This window comes from Oncorhynchus gorbuscha, linkage group LG07 (genome assembly GCF_021184085.1).
Source record: "Oncorhynchus gorbuscha isolate QuinsamMale2020 ecotype Even-year linkage group LG07, OgorEven_v1.0, whole genome shotgun sequence".
Taxonomy (NCBI): domain Eukaryota; kingdom Metazoa; phylum Chordata; class Actinopteri; order Salmoniformes; family Salmonidae; genus Oncorhynchus; species Oncorhynchus gorbuscha.
The window spans coordinates 60,942,762-60,961,121 of record NC_060179.1 but is presented as its reverse complement, the minus strand read 5'-3'; the positions used below and the strand labels follow the sequence as shown (position 1 = coordinate 60,961,121).

At 41.1% G+C, this 18,360-nt stretch overlaps 1 protein-coding gene across 4 annotated transcripts; it reads right to left on the bottom strand.

The window, feature by feature from the left end:
* Positions 1-1,939: 1,939 nt before the first annotated feature.
* Positions 1,940-16,709, bottom strand: LOC124040153 (thyrotroph embryonic factor-like). 4 transcript variants are annotated; one of them, XM_046357057.1, is made up of 5 exons: positions 16,424-16,700; positions 10,536-10,895; positions 9,129-9,349; positions 2,986-3,197; positions 1,940-2,553 (listed from the first exon to the last, which is right to left on the bottom strand). In XM_046357057.1, exons 1-5 carry the CDS (start codon positions 16,617-16,619, stop codon positions 2,532-2,534), a joined length of 1,011 nt encoding a protein of 336 aa, XP_046213013.1. In that variant the 5' UTR covers positions 16,620-16,700; the 3' UTR covers positions 1,940-2,531. The 4 variants fall into 4 exon arrangements, 2 of the variants coding, with proteins under 2 accessions (XP_046213013.1, XP_046213014.1); XM_046357058.1 differs by lacking the exon at positions 16,424-16,700 and adding an exon at positions 12,016-12,450; XR_006839692.1 differs by lacking the exon at positions 1,940-2,553 and adding an exon at positions 8,175-8,533 and having other exon boundaries at positions 3,063-3,197; positions 16,424-16,709.
* Positions 16,710-18,360: the final 1,651 nt, after the last annotated feature.

The following is an 18,360-nucleotide window of genomic DNA, read 5'->3' as shown; positions in this document are numbered from 1 at the left end:
TGGTTTCAACTGTCCTGTCTAATATTTACACAGGCAGGTACTTCAGCCCCAAAACACCTTCACTGTTTTCAACAACGCTTTATTTTATATATACAGGACATACATTAGCCACATGCAACAATATGTAGAAACTAAATCTAGACAATTCTCAAACAGTTAAGAATTTCCCCTGCACCAGTTGAATAACAGATGTTAACATTTTCTTGGTTGTAGCGTAAGAAAGTAATTGTGCTAGTGTTTAGGGGGAACCCAATCCAGTCGGTTTACCTTCCTGACATTGTTCACTGGTTGGTTTAATCAATATATACATAGCTTATCTGAATCATTCTTGATTTGTCTGTTCTCAATCATCTATTTCCCAACATGTTTGATCTATTGAGTTCTAGTCAAAGGACTGGTATAATTACAATCACTGCCACACAAAGGTCTTGTCTCCAGATTTTGCAAACAACCAATAAATGAAGCTGTCAATTTGAACAAGGTTCTCACCACAACGCACAAAACCAAATTTAAAATGTCAATAAAAAATAAAGTAAAACACATCCAGACTACCTTCAAGGTAATTCTTCAGATACATTCCAAAACGAGCTGAAAGCACTGCAATCACTTATTTTCCTCCAGTTACATCAGCAGGAATTAGGAAAGTGACAATCAGGCTTGATAACAAGGAAACATGATGGACCAAAGGGGGGAAAACTAAGGAGACAGAAACCCTGAAAGGAGGATTGAATTTCAGTGTATGATATGGTATTGCCCTGACTGGGCACTGCACTGAGTCAGCTGAAGACACTTGAAGGTCCTTGTTGAAACAGGCCCAGATCAAGCCACATTGAGTTTAAAAAAAAATCCTGCTCTTGACAAAAGGAATTAAAAAACTGCAACATACAAACTTCCCCATAAGTTTTGATGTCTGTTTTCCAGTTTCATGAGGTAACTACAATGTATTGTAGTCATTGTAGACAGCACAGAATCAATCACCTTTTTACATTGTGTGGCAACTGTCCATATATGATCAAGGTCCCAGAGAAGTTGGATAAACCACTTTCCATAGTAGTAAACAGGAGAAAGGTTGGAGTTTTACTTTTGGTTGAGAACACAATTGCAGAAAATTTGTAAATTGCACAGTAATGTCATAGATAAGTCAACAGGTTTTTGTATGGAGTTATTTGAATATAAGGAAAAAGTGTCCAGAAAAAAAGCTAACTTTAAGCATTTCTTTATAACACAAAACACAGAAGCTGAAGAAAGTTTCCTGGAAATAACAATGATCCAAGACCATGGGACAATATACAAGACAGAGAGACTGAAATATTACCAAGCATTATGTACAGTTTGAAGCAAGTGTTAACATGTACAGGAAAAGACTTGCATTGAAGGTCTTACTAACATGGTCTTAAAACCACTACCAAGCCATATTAGTCCCCGGATTCATTTTAGTTATTGTATTATATTTTTGTATTTTAATTAACCTTTGACTTTAACGGGAGACATGGAAGCAAAGTTATGAAAACCAGAACTGCTTATGGACAATCCATGCTAGTTTAGACTAAAATCCCCCCAAAATAAAAGCCCTTTTCAGTTTACTAAAATGTCATCCACCCTTATCCCCCCCAATCCCAATCTCTTTACCAGCAAATGTTGTACAAAACATGATCAGAATACACATTCTCATTGTAGTGTATTGAAAGAAGCACTCCCACAAGTTAAAACCAAGTTAAATAAATGGCTGAAGAATAGCAACATTTACCTGGATCTAACTCTGCAAATAGCACTGCTGGGTGATTTGAAAAGTCAATCAATCCATCAATAAGATAATTTTAGCAACAAAAAAAAGTATCTTTAATTTACAATCTGTAGAAACTATGAAGAATAGAAAGGTTCAGAAACATCACAGCACAGAAGAATATATGGCAAATAGAAATCGAAACTGGATGGTGTTCAGAGATAGATGAAAGGAGTTGAGTGGAGCTGAAGGGTGGGACTAAAAACAAGATAACTAATGTCAAATATACTGTGTCTGTAAAATGTATATAGGTTAAGAACGTTTGTGAAACAGCACAGTTAAAAATATGGTAAAATCAAATTAAAACTGGATGGTCTTCAGAGATAGGTTGAGGGGAGCTGAAGGATGGGACTAAAAACAACTATTGTAAAATACTTTGTGTCTGTAAAAGGCCAAAGTGTTGTTGTCCATTAGTTTACTCAAATTAGGGGAGGGGTGGTAGGGTTAGGGGAAAATAAAAAGGAAAATATATATTTACAAAACAAATATATGGGGGGGGTTAGAAATTATGCATACAATTACATTGATGGAAGCTACAATCTATCTGCAATATTAAAGCTGATCTACCCCCTAAATTAAAACAAATAAAAAGTCAAATTAAAACAATAAGCAGCGGTCACTAATACAATTCCACAGTATCTACACGGCAACATCATTCACTCTCTTCCACACTCCATCTTCTGATCCATCTATCCATTGTAATTTGATTCAATTACTTCACCCACGCCACAAATAAATCAATAATAGTCTACTGGTCTTCCAGCAATGCACTTGAAAGAGAAGAGAAAAAGTAGATTATTTACCACATTATTCATCAATTCTACCCATCAAACTTGTGTTATACAGGGAGTACTGTGTTATAAAGGAGCAAAACACATAAGGTCATGTCTCACTGGTTATTTTGTATTTGAACATTTTGTAGTGTATTCATTGCAATAATATGCCTGCCTTTCTCTACCTCAACGTGATGTCATCGTTTCCTTTTCCTCATCTGTCTCACTGAGGTGCTCATATTTACTGCATATCACTGTCTCTCATTGATTCATATGCAGCTAATGTGAGCAGTGCAACAGTGGATATTCACAATTGATTTATGACCACAAACAAAGGATGTTGCTACTTAGTGCCCTGACCAAAATGAAGTGAATAGCTGATGCAATCTGTGTGCAACGGCCGGCAGTTGTCTGTGTTTGGTCCCTTACAGCTCTCCGAATTTGGCCACGTAGCGGGCCACAACATTCTTGCTGCGGGCAAAGTCATTCCGTAGCTCGCCCACTTCCTGTCGTAGCGCCGTGTTCTCACGCTCCAGGAACGCCGCCCGCACCGTGATCTGGTTCTCCTTGAGTCGGCGCGCGTCCCGGGAACGCTTTGCCGCCACGTTGTTCTTCTTCCTCCTCTGCCAGTACTTCTCATCCTTGTGAGGAGGAGAGGGGGAAAGAGAAAGAGCAGAGAGAGAACAAGGTTGTTATTGAAAGCGACCTTAATGTTGAGAGCATTAAGGTCGCTTTCAATTCAATGTCACTGCTGTGTTATTGAAAGCGTCCAATGTCGCTGCTAAGTTATTGAAAGCTTTGTTAAAAAGCAAAAGCTAGTTTTCCCCTCACTGGCGCTAGGTCATTTAAAAAGACCTTCAGAATGACAATGCTCTATGACAGTGGCCACCAACATTTGAGTCATGATCACTTTCGCAGTCAAATCAAATTTTATTGGTCACATACACATATTTAGTAGATGTTATTGCAGGTGTAGCAAAATGCTTGTTCCTAGCGCCAACACTGCAGTAGTATCTAACAATTCACAACAATACACACATCTAAAAGTAAAACAATGGAATTAAGAAATATATAAATATTAAGATGAGCAATGTTGGAGTGGCATTGACTAAAATACAGTAGAACAGAATACAGTATTTACAGATGAAATGAGTAAAGAAGTATATAAACATGAAAGTGACTACTGTTCCATTATCAACGTGGCCAGTCATTCCATGTATATAGGGCAGCAGCCTCTAAGGTGCAGAGTTGAGTAATCGGGTGGTAGCCAGCTAGTGACGGCTATTTAACAGTCTGATTTTAGTTTGGTTTATTAATTTGACCATTTAAAAAAACAAGCACACACAAAACTTAAAAGCCATACATGCGCACATTAATAAAATCATTGAGGATAACAAAGTCTAGGACTTATTTCCATTGTGGTCCTCTTGAGAAAAGATGGATAGACAAGATCCAACACAGTATGGCAGTGAAATAATAAAATAAAAACAGAAGAAGAAGAACATCTATCTCATAGTTCCAGTTACATCATAGGGGTTATTCATATGGGCACAGAAGACATCAAACATATTTTTACTTTATGTTTAAAGCTGTCCAGAGAGGACGTTGTTTTTATAGGCAGAGGCAACATATTCCATTCTGAGGCTCCAGTATACAAGAAAGTACCTTTCCCAGCATTACTCCTGAACCTGTATAAGCACACATCAGCAACACCTGATCTGGTGCTGTGATTGTGTGCCTCCCTAACACGAGGAAAGTAAATCACTTAGATATCTGGGCGCAGGACCATAAATACTCCTGTAAACCAAACCTAGTCTAATCTGGGACACCCTTTGCCTCAACAGGCAGCCAGTTTAGTTGCTGAAAGCAGCTCCTGCCTATGTGAATACATGGACTCACCTTCATTACTACCCTAATCAGCTTACTCTGGGCTATCTGGAGCTTCCCCTTCATAAGTTTGGATAAGCACCCAAACCAGGAAGTACTAGCATAGTCAAAATGGCATTGATTGATGGCAGTAGCTAGCACTTTCATGGAGTCCTTATCAAGCAGCTTGGACTTTCTAGCCAAAAACTTAGTCCTGGCATTAACCTTCCCTAGCACCTTATTAGCCATGCTCACACCTCCCAAGCTTCCATCAAGGATACATTCCAAGTAGCTAACAGAGGTTTTAGTAGTCAGCACCTCACCACCTAACTCTACCTCAGGCGAGCAAAACCTTGAGAGTGGTGCATCTCATAAGCTGTAGACCACACTATTTACCAAGAGTTTATCTCTATTTTTCATAGCTGTCTATTTACCACCACAAACCGAAGCTGGCACTAAGACGGCACTCAACAAGCTGTATAAGGCCATAAGCAAACAGGAAAATGCTCATCCAGAGGCGGCGCTCCTAGTGGCCAGGGACTTTAACGCAGGGAAACTTAAATCTGTTTTACCTAATTTCTACTAGCATGTTAAATGTGCAACCTGAGGGAAAAAGAACTCTGGACCACCTTTACTCCACCCACAGAGACACGTACAAAACTCTCCCACTCCCTCCATTTGGCAAATCTGACCATAACTCTATTCTCCTGACTCCTGCTTCCATGCAAAAACCAAAGCAGGAAGTACCAGTGACTCGCTCAATAAGGTAGTGGTCAGATGACACAGATGCTAAGCTAGCACAGACTGGACTATGTTCTGGGATTGTTCCGATGGCATTGAGGAAAACATCAGTCACTGGCTTTATCAATAAGCGCATCGATGGTATCATCCCCACAGTGACCGTACGTGCCCCAACCAAAAGCCATGGATTACAGGCAACATCCGCACTGTGCTAATGGGTAGAGCTGCCGCTTCAAGGTGTGGGGCACTAATCCGGATGCTTATAATAAATCCCGCTTTGAAAGGCTTGTCATGGCTCACAACACCATTGTCCAAGAAAACTGAACAAAAATAACACATACGTGAGAATGCTATTCACTGACTACAGCTCAGCTTTCAACACCATAGTGCCCTCAAAGCTCATCACTAAGCTAAGGACCCTGGGACTAAACACCTCCCTCTGCAACTGGATCCTGGACTTCCTGACAGGCCACCCCCAGGTGGTAAGGTAGGGAACAATACATCCTCCACGCTAATCCTCAACACGGGGGCACCTCAGGGGTGCATGCTCAGTCCCCTACTGTACTCCGTGTTCACTCATGTCGTGCTTGGCCATGCAGTCTCCAACACCATCATTAAGTTTGCCGACAACACAACAGTGGTAGACCGATCACCGGCAACGATGAGACAGCCTATAGGGAGGTCAGAGACCTGGCAGTGTGGTGCCAGGATAGCAACCTCTCACTCAACGTGATTAAGACAAAGGGGATGATTGTAGACAACAGAATAAGGAGGACCGAGCACATCCCCCATTCTCATCGACAGGGCTGTAGTGGAGCAGATTGAGAGCTTCAAGTTCCTTGGTGTCCACATCTGCAACAAACTATCAGGTTCCAAACACACCAAGACAGTTGTGAAGAGGGCATGACAATACCTATTCCCCCTCAGGAGACTGAAAAGACTTGGCATGAGTCTTCAGATCCTCAAAACGTTCTACAGCTGCACCATCGAGAGCATCCTGACTGGTTGCATCACCGCCTGGTATGGCAACTGCTCTGCAAGGCACGACAGAGGGTAGTGTGTACGTCCCAGTACATCACCGGGTCCAGGCTTCCTGCCATCCAGGACCTCTATATTAGGTGGTGTCAGAAGAAGGTCCAAAATATTGCCAAAGACTTCAGCCGTTCTAGTCATAGTCTGTTCTCCTTGATACCATACGACAAGTGGTACCGGAGCGCCAAGTCTAGGTCCAAAAGGCTTCTTAACAGCTTCTACCCCCAAGCCATAAGACTCCTGAACAGCTAATCAAATGGCTACCCAGACTATTTGCATTGTCCACCCCCCAACCCCCTGCCATTTTTATGCTGCTGCTACTCTGTTTAATATCCTTGCATAGTCACTTTACCTCTACCTACATGTACATATTACCTCAATTACCTCAACTAACCAGTGCCCCCACACATTGACTCTGTACCGGTACCCCCTATATATAGCCTCGCTAATGTTATTTTATTCTTATTTTAGTAAATACTTTAACACTTAAAAAAAATACAACTGCATTGTTGATTAAGGGCTTGTAAGTAAGCATTTCACTGTAAGGTCTACACCTGTTGTATTCAGCGCATGTGACATATAAAATTTGTTTTATAGTCCACGATCAGCTTCTTCATTCTTGTTGACATTGAGGTAGAGGTTATTTTCCAGGCACCACTCTGCCACGGCCGTCACCTCCCTGTAGGCTGTCTCGTAATCAGGCCTACTACTGTTGTCTCGTCTGCAAACTTGATGATTGAGGTGGAGGCATGCATGGCCACGCAGTCATTGGTGAACAGGGAGTACAGGAGGGTGCTGAGCAAGCACCCTTGTGGGGCCTGTATTGAGGATCAGCGAAGTGGAGGTGCTGTTACCTACCCTTTCCACCGGGTGGCAGCCCATCAGGAAGTCCAGGACCCAGTTGCACAGGGCGGGGTTCAGACCCAGGGCCGCAAGCTTAATGATGAGCTTGGAGGGTACTATGGTGTTGAAGGCTGAGCTATAGTCAAAAAGCAAGCAGAGATCAACTGCTCAGATTATAATTTTTGTTGTTGCATGATTTATTTTTCTACATTAACCTAATAAAAACAGTTCTGTAGGAATGAGGTTTGTGGAGTAGGTAGGCCGAATACATCCTCACAGCACATTAGCTATATGCCTGGCAATATTGTTCTTCTCAGACCATATTATATACACTGAACAAAAATATAAAACGCAACATGTAGTGTGTTGGTCCAATGTTTAATGAGCTGAAATAAAAGATAACAGAAATGTTCAATACTCACAAAAAGCGTATTTCCCTAAAATGTTGTGCACAAATTTGTTTACATCCTCATTAGGAGCATTTCTCCTTTGCCAAATTAATCCATCCACATGACAGGTGTAGCATATCAAGTAGCTGATTAAACAACATGATTACACAGGTGCACCTTGTGCTGTGGACAATAAAAGGCCACTCTAAAATGTCTAGTTGTCCCACAAAGTCACAGATGGCAATTTGAGGGTGCGTGCAATTGGCATGCTGACAGCAGGAATGTCCACCAGAGCTGTAGCCCGATAATTTCATGTTCATTTCTCTACCATAAGCCACCTCCAATGTCATTTTAGAGAATTCGGCAGTACGTTCAACCGGCCTCACAACCGCAGACCACATAACCACGCCAGCCCAGGACCTCCACATCCGGCTTCTTCGTCTGGGACCAACCACCCGGGTAGCTCATGAAATTATTTCGGTCTGTAATAATGCCCTTTAAAAAAAAAATGTTTTAAATTCTGATTGGGTGGGCCTGGCTCCCAAGTGGGAGGGCCTATGCCATCCCAGACCCATCCATGGCTGTGTCCCTGTCCAATCCATAGATTAGGCCCTAATTTATTTATTTCAATTGACTGATTTATATTTTTGTTCAGTATATTTTAACACTTGAGCTTTGATAACAAAATAGATCAGTTTGTGTAGCACTTGCAAGGCACAGCTGAGCATAAATTGAAATCATTTGTACCTGCATCTGATGATCATGGTGCTTTCAAGACAACTGGGAACTCTGGAGAAAAAAAACTTGGAATTCGGAGTTGGATGACCGTTCAAAAATATTTTCCCCCAGCCGGATCTAGTTTTTTCTGAGTTCCCATTTGTCTTGAACAGACTGAAGTCGGAGATGTCCAAGTTCTGAGTTTCCTTTTGTTTTGAACAAGGCATTAGTCTCAGCGGAGGGAGGGAGAGAGCAGCAGAGGGTCCGCCTCTCTTGGTCCCTCTCTCCCTTCCTTTCCTCCGGTGAGACTGACCAGAGAGTGGACAGGGTCTTCCACCTGATGGCGAAACTCGAGTCGCACCGCATCAGCATCTGCCTCATGCATGTTCCTATGACCAGAGAAAGTGAAATATTTCTCGATATTAAAATAGACACGGCAAGCTGCTAATAATAAAAACGCAGGGCTATCAATACACTTGGCTACTAATTCAAAGCAGCTGCAGCGTGAGTGGTAGTACGAAGAAGCACATTTTATGTTGTGTAATAGTGTTGAATAAAAACAGTGTTGACAGTGCTGTTTAAAAACTTAAATCTAAACTCACTTATAAAAACAGCAACTCTTTACATTCTCTCTCAGGTCATGGTTTTCTAAAAGTTATGAAATCTCATGTAGGCTAATATCAAACTTTGCTGGAAGCTGTAGGCACGGTGACACTCGATTTAGCCACAGATCTCCCAACAGCGGCAAGAAAAAAAAGGAGCAAGTCTTCATCATTGGCTTTTCTACAGAAATGTTTGGTGATCGACTAGGAATGTGGTGACCACTGTTCTATGAACTAACTGGTGGTACTGTAAACCCCAATTAAATAACTATTTTTAAAAAAAAAACATCCTATTTCTCTTCTTGGAATTTGAAAAGAAAATGTATACACCTACCTACCACACCCTTATCATCGTTTCCGACCTCCATGTCTCTTGACTTACCTTAGAATCCTCAGGTACATACACCTTCTTGGCCTTCTTGATCATGGGCTGTGGTTTGAGTTCCTCATCTGAGAACTTGTGTTTGCGTGGGTTGAACAGCTCTCCTCCAGGAACGCTGGACAGGACCAGGTCCGTAGGGTCCGGATCAAAGTTCACATTCACCTCAATCTCCTCCGGGTCGATGGTTTCAGGGGTCAGCCTGTCTTTGTCTGTCACCACCTCTGTGGGGAGATACAGGTGACCAAGCATTAGGTTAAGGTTTCAAGTATACCGTTTTGGTATCTTGGGTTCTAACTTGAAATATATTTATTCCAGTCACTATATAAGAACATATGGATTTCATTACATGTATGATAACTTTATATTCTGTGTCAATGAAGGGTGAATAAGGGAATGTGTATTGAAAGTTACTGTGTGAGGCAAAGAGCAACAGTTAATATCTGATAAGGCAAGCCAGCTGCGGAACTAAAGAGGAGCGAGGAATTTGGCTTGAGGTCAAGTCAGCAGAAGAAGTGAGAAGAAACCTCTTGAAGGGGGTCCAGAGGGGCCCACCACAACAACCCTCTTTACAGTTCTCTCACACACATACACTTCCACGCCCACAAAGGTTCTAGCATCAGGCAGGGCCATGACTACACCAGTAAGAGGAACCAATGAAGTTCCTGCCTAGCAACAGACATGTATTGGCTGTCTAGATGTGTAAGGAGTTGACCCCGCCTAGTAGGAGTTTATAAATATATGTACTTGTATCTTCATAGCTTGTCTTTTTAGCTGTTTGGCCCAATGGGATGAATAAACTTGGCTTGAGCTTTTTCTAGTCGTCCGTTTGAGTCATTACTATTTGTTCAGAACCTAACAGGTTGATGGGTAAATGCTACAATCAGTTTTAAGGGTAAATAAATGCTCCCAATGTAAATGGAACATTCTGTTCGGTCGAAACATACATTTGGCTCTAACCTGTTTATATCCTGAACTGGAGAATTAAAAAAATAAATCCAGGCTTCTACATTCGATAAAGATGGCCTCATGTAGCCCAGCCCACATCTGTTGGTCAGCTCATAATAAACACCATGGTTGTCTTGACCACTCAGCATAGCTAGGATCTATTTTTACCACCATCTACAGCAGCACACACAACAGTACATACAGCCTTGAATGACATTCAAACAAACCAGTATGTGTTTCTCCATACATGTGCCATGTGTGCCCTTGGTGCTCAGACATGTCTGACTGTCTATGGCAGAACCAAGAACAACTTACTTGGTTTACTTTGAGCTTAAATACATTTGAGTCACGCTTTGTATTACTTATGTATTATACCATGTAACTACTAGGTAATTCTCTATGTAATAACACTAACAGACCATTAGTGCATAAGGCTCTAATGATTTCACAGGTGTAGCCTACCGGTGTTGGCTGTGATATCAGCACTGTTGAGGGTGACGGTGACCACCTCCTCCTCACACTGGTCTAGTTCCAGGACCGGCAGCAGGGAGTTTGGGGCAGCGGAGGCTGTCGTGGTGCTGGTTGGCTTCTCTGTCTTCCTCCCTGCAATTTCCATGTTGAGAGCATTGTTCAGGGACAAGGTGGGGATGCCGTTCTCGATGAGGAACTCCTCCAGGTCCATGTACTCCAGGTGGAAGGTCTCCCCGTTGTACGGGATGGTCTTATCCCAGATGGCGGGGGTCAGGGCGGCCGACGGACCCAGCCCGCTCCCTCCTCCAAGGTCCACAATGTCCCCCGTAAAAAGCTTATCCTTGTCATTGTCTGTGGCAGCAAAACAGAAGAGCCTTGTATAATATTATGGGTTATGGCAAGCATGATAAAACAAGTTGCGAGAAGACAGGTATTGTAAAATGGGTTTATTTGACATGGTCATTCAGTAAATGGTTTAATCCATTTACACTCAGGATATATTCCATATAAGTGGTCCATGTGAGAACCAAACCCACAAATCTGATCATGCAAGCACCATATTTCAACCAATGGAAGAGATATGATGAAATATTAGGCCTACATCACTATTTGGTGGAAAGGGGCCGTGACACTAGCTAGACGAATATGTGACCTAGCCTACTAATATATGCAGTTTTCAAAACAACTGGGAACTGAAAAATCTCCTGCTTCAATGCGTTCAAGACCACTGGTAACTCGAAGAAACGAAAATCGTTTTGAACGGTCATCCAAATCAGACTTTGTGACCTGAAAATCACTGTCCATGTTTCCATTAACTTGTCCATATATTTTTTTGTGACATTTATAAAATTCGCATACAATATGCAGGCTAGGGTGCGTTTCCATGTAACTCGTGTGGATGAAAAGGCTTAATTAAGCCTGTATGACAACAGCGCCCCCGCATACCTTCATAATGATTCGGCAATCATCGTTTATTCGAAAAACACTGTCTCAATCATCATTTGTCGCAAAAAAGAAAGTTCGTCAGAAGAATAATCCACCCCTATCGAACGGAAGAGGGGGGGTATATCTTTAGAAAATGTCTACTATATCTGCCATTTCCATTTACACGTGTCGCATTTTCTTTTTTGCGACATTGCTTTTGTCAATAGAGATGAGTAAATGGAAACCTGCCTAGTGAGTGGTGAGGAGGAGGAGAGTTGAAGGGAGTGGGGAGAGAAGAATTTACTGTCAACTGTGTAGAACTGAAGTGCAAGCTACCCAATTTCAGTTCAAATTCAGATAAAAGGATACCTGAATGCTTGGTTGATCATAACACTATAGAAACAAACAGACGGGATGTGATTTTGTGTAAGCCTATCCATTTTAGGCTACTACTTTGCATAAATTGTATTCGCATTCGGCCTCTTCTCAGTTTGTTGCCTATAACAAACGGTGCGTGTAACCCCCACACAGAAGCATCAAGACTTACCATCGTCGCTCTCGAGTAAATTCGGTTGGGGCATTAACATGATTTTCTTCAATAACACGGGAAACGCACCCGGTGACTCCTTGAATGTTTTATTCTTGGTTGTGATCATCTCCAGACATTTTTGCCGGTAATTACGCAACAACTCAATTTAAAGATAGGCTACTTCAACAATGAAGCATGGACTACCCTACCAATCTCCTGTCCGTGAAGAAAGTAGCCTATTAATTCAGAGATAGTGACACCGAGATTAGGCTAAAGGTTATGTTGCAGCAAACGACTCGACATTAGTTAACCTCTCAGGTTCTGACCGATTCTCCAAATAATCCAAAAAAAAAAAACGTTTTTTGGTCAAGAGAAATCGCACCTCGTAGAGAAGAAAATATAAAACAGCCCTGCCCCGATAGGTGCTCTTCTCTGCCATTATGAATATTAACATTCTTTGCGCGACGTAGGCAAGGCGTGACACCATTGGTAGACAAAATATTATATATCCGTTGTAATCCTGCATAAATGAGAGGAAAACTTGTCGGGAGGGGGGAGCAACCCCAATGACATCTCCATTCTGTTAGACTTCTGCTGGCTTCACGTGCTCGTGGAAAATGGTAATGCCACGTTCAAAACACCTGAGAATAGTAGTTTAAAGTACTTAAGTAAAAATACTACTTTATTTTATTTTAGAATGTAGTAAAGTCAAATGTATTTTTTACTCCATACGTTTTTCCTGACAACCAAAAGTACTCGTTACATTTTGAACGCTTAGCAGGACAAGAACAATGTCTAATTCACACACTCATCAAGAGAACATCCACAGTCATCCCTACTGCCTCGGATCTAGCGGACTCACTAAACACATGCTTTGTTTGTAAATTATATCTGAGATTTGGGTGAGATCTCACACCATAATTTGCAAATTAATTAATTAAAAATCCTACAATGTGATTTTCTGGATTTTTTTCCCTCATTTTGTCTGTCATTAGTTGAAGTGTACCTATGATGAAAATGACAGGCCTCTCATCTTTGTAAGTGGGAGAACTTGCACAATTGGTGGCTGACTAAATACTTTTTTGCCCCACTGTATATTTTGAATGTGAGATTCTTCAGTAGCCACCCTTTGCCTTGAGAGCTTTGCACACTCTTGGCATTCTCTCAACCAGCTTCACGAGGTAGTCACCTGGAGTGCATTTCAATTAATAGGTGTGCCTTGTTAAAAGTTCATTTGTGGAATTTCTTTCCTTCTTCTTTGAAGCCAATCAGTTGTGTTGTGACAAGGTAGGGTTGGCATAAAGAAGATAGCCCTATTTGGTAAAAGACCAAGTCCATATAATGACAAGAATAGCTCAAATAAGTAAAGAGAAATGACAGTCCATCATTACTTTAAGACATTAAGGTCAGTCAATACAGAACATTTCAAGAACTTTGAAAGTTTCTTCAAGTGCAATTGCAAAAACCATCAAGCTTTATGATGAAACTTGCTCTCATGAGGACCGACACAGGAAAGGAAGACCCATAGTTACCTCGCTGCAGAGGATAAGTTCATTAGAGTTTACCAGCCTCAGAAAATAGGCAATTAACTGCACCTCAGATTGCAGCCCAAATGTTGTTCAGAGAAGACTGCTTGAATCAGGCCTACATTGTCGAATTGCTGCAAAGAAACCACTACTAAAGGACACCAATAAGAAGAAACTTGCTTGGGCCAAGAAACATGAGCTTTGGAAATCTATCCTTTGGTCTAACGAGTCCAAATTACAGATGTGTGTGTGGTTCTAACCGTGAAGCAGGGAGGTGGTGGTGTGATGGTGCTTTGCTGTGATATATTTAGAATTCAAGGCACACTCACCCAGCATGGCTACCACAGCATTCTGCAGCGATACGCCATCCCATCTGGTTTGCGCTTAGTGGGACTATCATTTGTTTTTCAACAGGACAATGTCCCAAAAACACACCTCCAGGCTGTGTAAGGGCTATTTGACCAAGAAGGAGAGTGATTGAGTGCTGCATCAGATGACCTGTCCTCCACAATCACCCGACCTCAACCCAATTGAGATGGTTTGGGATGAGTTGGACTGCAGAGTGAAGGAAAAGCAGCCAACAAGTGCACAGCATATGTGGAAACTCCTTCAGGACTGTTAGAAAAGCATTCCAGGTGACTACCTCATGAAGTTGGTTGAGAGAATCCAGGCAAAGGGAGGCTACTTAAAAGAATGTCAAATATAAAATATATTTTGATTTGTTTAACACTTTTTTGGTTACTACATGATTCCATGTGTTATTCTACAATGTAGAAAGAAAGAAAACCCCTTGAATGAGTAAGTGTCCAAACTTTTGACTGCTACTGTATATTTAGACATGGGCCTTCATACGCATATATACCATAACAGCCAAATGCACAACATACTAATAAGCTCTTACTCAAAACATTTAGATATAGGGATAGACATGATACACAAGTTGTCAAACATTTGTTTTCTACAGATCAAGCAGAGGCAAAGACAGCATTCTTGTATTGTAATCTGAGGAGTAAAATAGATTTTTTTCGGGGGCATTACTGCAAGAGTACAGAGTGTGCTGTTCTGTCTGTATACAGAGCTAGTCTAGCATCCTCACCACAGTAAGAGGGAAAAATATAGATGTCATCCACTACTGTCTTTAAGACACCTTCATAAATCCTTTACAAGGCCTACATAGATGCTTCACAAATTTAAAAGCTATTGATTGGCCTACTATACAGTATAAAAGCTATTGTATCAGGTCCTCCTTCCATCTGGCATTTTGCCAAATGTGTCATCACCCTTTTTCACTCTCTGGATGTTTGCTTCTGAATAATTTGTTTAGCATCTATGAAGGCCTTATACAAAAAGTCCATCCAAAGGGGTGATATGGTATTCAGGAGACAAGAGTGTATCTGTCACCATCAAGACGAGGGGATGGACCTCCAGGGAATTACTGGCGCTGCCAGCATGACCTTACACTTTGTCCCCCTCCCCTCGTGTGAGAGATACGATCTGATATACTTTATTGTCCATTTACATGGAAATTAATTATACAAATACAAATACACAAACGACACAATATAAATACACATGCAGTACAGAAAACTGGAAAGTTAGTACACAAGTCACACATTTACATTTTCACCTAATTTAAAGCCTCTGCGACCTACTTTCCGACCTTGTATTGGGCATGCATCTGTCCTATGTCCCACTGTTCAGCAGTCTGATGGCTGATGGAATGAAACTCTCCTGGCTTATATTATTGCTTAACAGTGGGGCCCTTTATCTCCATCCTCAGGGCAGCAGCTCAAACATTGGGCAAGATTGTGTGTAGGTTCCTCTATGACGCACTTGGCTTTGATCTCGCTACACAGCCAAGGGCACCAATGTGTGTACTTAACAGTGTCTCCCACGGCCTTACAAACATTTGTGTGAATGTGTCTAATTATCAGCAATTGGTTTGGGAAGAGGATATCACAAGATTAGTGAACTCTGTGTTTACAGTTCATATTATTATACTACCAGCATTTCCTTACCAAGTGCATACCAGGCAGCTCTTATGTGGACAGGTTGTATCATTAGGTTTTAGGTGCCAAGTCCTGTCCAGTGGTATTTGGCTATTGGGAGTTGATGCCAGTGGTTCAAGTGTTGTGAATGCCATGAGTAATTTGTATCTTGAGTGTGATCAGTATGTTTAGGAGTACCTGACACCACTTGCATTTTGCAACTGTCCATGTTTAAATTGTCTCATGAATTTAAGTGAAAAATCATATCAACTCTAATCTTGTTTTACAATCTGGTGTTTTACAATCTGGTTAAGTAATAATAATAATAATAATATATGCCATTTAGCAGACGCTTTTATCCAAAGCGACTTACAGTCATGTGTGCATACATTCTACATATGGTTAAGTGTTGACAACATCTGCTTTCGACTGTTTATATAAATCACATCCAATCCAATCTCACAAATGAGAGAACACAACCACATCCAGAACAGAACAAGTGAATAGAGCCCTCTAACGATGACAAACCGTAATCCTACTTCTCCCTTCAACCCCCACACCACATGATGCTGGCATGTTGATTTAATCGGAGGTCAATCTTGTGATCAAATTGCCTAGGCTAAACCGAGACGCTGTCAAAATGGCACCAGGGTTTTATTGAGGTTACGCAATATATATAGGACATGCAGTGAGAAATGAGTCCAACATTTTGTATTTATAGTCGAAGAGTGTTCACAGACAGCACATTGTTTATGCTTGCAACAAATGTATCAAATACGTTTTATTTTTGGGACACTGGTACGCGCGTGGTTTACTATAGTGCTGGGGAAACATTATTCGTTATCATTCAGACACAGCGCAATTTATTGACAATGTTCACAAAGAAATCACGATTATTTTGCTTCTTCTTACCGTTGTAATCAAATGTAGGAACAGTGAAGGGGTCCTCTAGCAGAGCTTTGAAAATCTCCGGAATGTCTGAAGACATCTTTCTAAAAGTTTTTAAAGATCTCCTGGTCTGACTATCAATTAAAAACTGGAGCAGATATATGAAATTGACAAGATTTATCAACGCTTCCAAGTTCAACAGCAGAAAAAATATCCACATGTAAAACGAGATTGATGGACATGTGGAAAATGTAAACCTCGTTTTTATCACCACAAGGTTTGTATCCCGCCCCTCAGCGATTTTCCCCCATGATATAGCCAATCACTGCTAGAAACTTACGGAAAGAGTCGTGATAGGTTTCTCCTGTTGTCCGACAAAATAGGGAAAGCCAATCGGATGCGTTTACTGTATTACCTAAGAAACAAAAATACGTTGTTACGAAATAAGTCTACGTGCTCGGCAAAAAAATTACGAATTAGTTGCCTCGCCGTTTGTCTTTCCTAAATAGGTCACTGATCTAAATATATGTAAACGGTAAATTAAACTGGCTAGCGGTTTGCTCTCTACACAGAAAATAGGATTTTGCAGAGGATTATGGGGTATAGCATTTGTGTGTGGGGGGGGCTTGCCTGTTTTGCATTAATACATGTCACATATCAGTTTGCAAACAATGTAAAAAAAATATTGAGTTAATCAAGCTACATACAAACATTGTCTCTTTTATGTTTTCTTGAGTAAGGTAGCTCCAAAATGCAGATGTTTCAGCCAAGTTTTCTGCTTTCTGTGGTGGGGCAAGCCAGCAGAAAATACAGAGCGTTGCGCTGTGATTGGCTCAGTGTTCGGTCACTCATGGGGACACTACGTCACCCCCAAGGGGAGATATCAAAAATTCTCGGGTGCAGCAATAGAGTTACATTACAAGTGCCCATCCAAGAAGGCTCAATGTCATTGGCCACAGATAAAATTATGTTAAATCACGTAAAATGTACAGTAGCAGTGATTGGACTGATCATGTCAACATCCTACTTTCAAAATCTTAGCTAGCAGTCATCATCACAAATCAAGTCGACAATCTACTCACAAATCCTTTTTATTCCTTGTCATATGAAGAGAAATAATGAATAGAAATTATAGATAAAACGGATTGGTGCTCATCGGCCATTGGACATAAACATTACACAACAAGTTGGAAATAGCTAATTCAACAATGAGTGGTTTGGAAAGATTCAGTGACAGTGGCTGTGTGGTCTCAAATCTGTGATTAAGGAGCTATTTTCCTAATTTAAAATGATAAACATTCAACATTGGCCATGTTGTCAATGAAGCATGATTTGTGCTGCACTCAAAACACAAAACTGAGAAAACTTGACTTCAGTGAGTTCAAGACAACTGGGAAGTCGGGAATAAACAAGCTCCGACTGAGAAAATACGTTATGGACGGTCATCCAAGTCAAAATTGTAAATCCGGCCTCCAGTTGTTTTGAAAGCACAATAAATCCAGAGAATGCCAGACTTTGAGGACAAAATTTGCCTACAAAGGACCGCCGTGCCACCTTCATGCTCAAATTAATCCAAAAATGTATTGTATGCTGATGCATAAATTATGTAATATGCCAGGGATATAAGTATACTAGAGCTAAGAAAGTAATATAAAGTGGATGTTGTGTCATAAGATGTTAGTAGTCCATGTGCCTCACCCTAATCATTTGGTATACTTACCCCTCTTAATTTTGCCTACTGTTCTTAGTTGGTGGTGCACATGTAGCCTATAACCTGTTTTCGAGAAATGTAATCATAGAATATTGTAAAAGCTTTCATTGTCTACTTATATGACCCCTGTATGTATCCTACAGTTCTGACTTGGTGTACAGGGAGAACACCAAAAACTGCCCATGTTCTGAATTCTGTCCTGTACATTGCAAAAGTCCTAGCTCCTCATTGTCTTAATCGAAATGGATTG

What these genes read in the sequence shown, in the direction of transcription:
- LOC124040153 (XM_046357057.1), bottom strand. Translation starts at nt 16,619, where the DNA reads ATGTGGATATTTTTTCTGCTGTTGAACTTGGAAGCGTTGATAAATCTT. An exon ending in TCCTACATTTGATTACAACG is followed by an intron (nt 10,896 to 16,423) that starts GTAAGAAGAAGC and finishes TTGCTGCCACAG; the next exon opens with ACAATGACAAGGATAAGCTT. An exon ending in GTGGCCAAATTCGGAGAGCT is followed by an intron (nt 2,554 to 2,985) that starts GTAAGGGACCAA and finishes TTCTCTTTCAAG; the next exon opens with TGCATTGCTGGAAGACCAGT.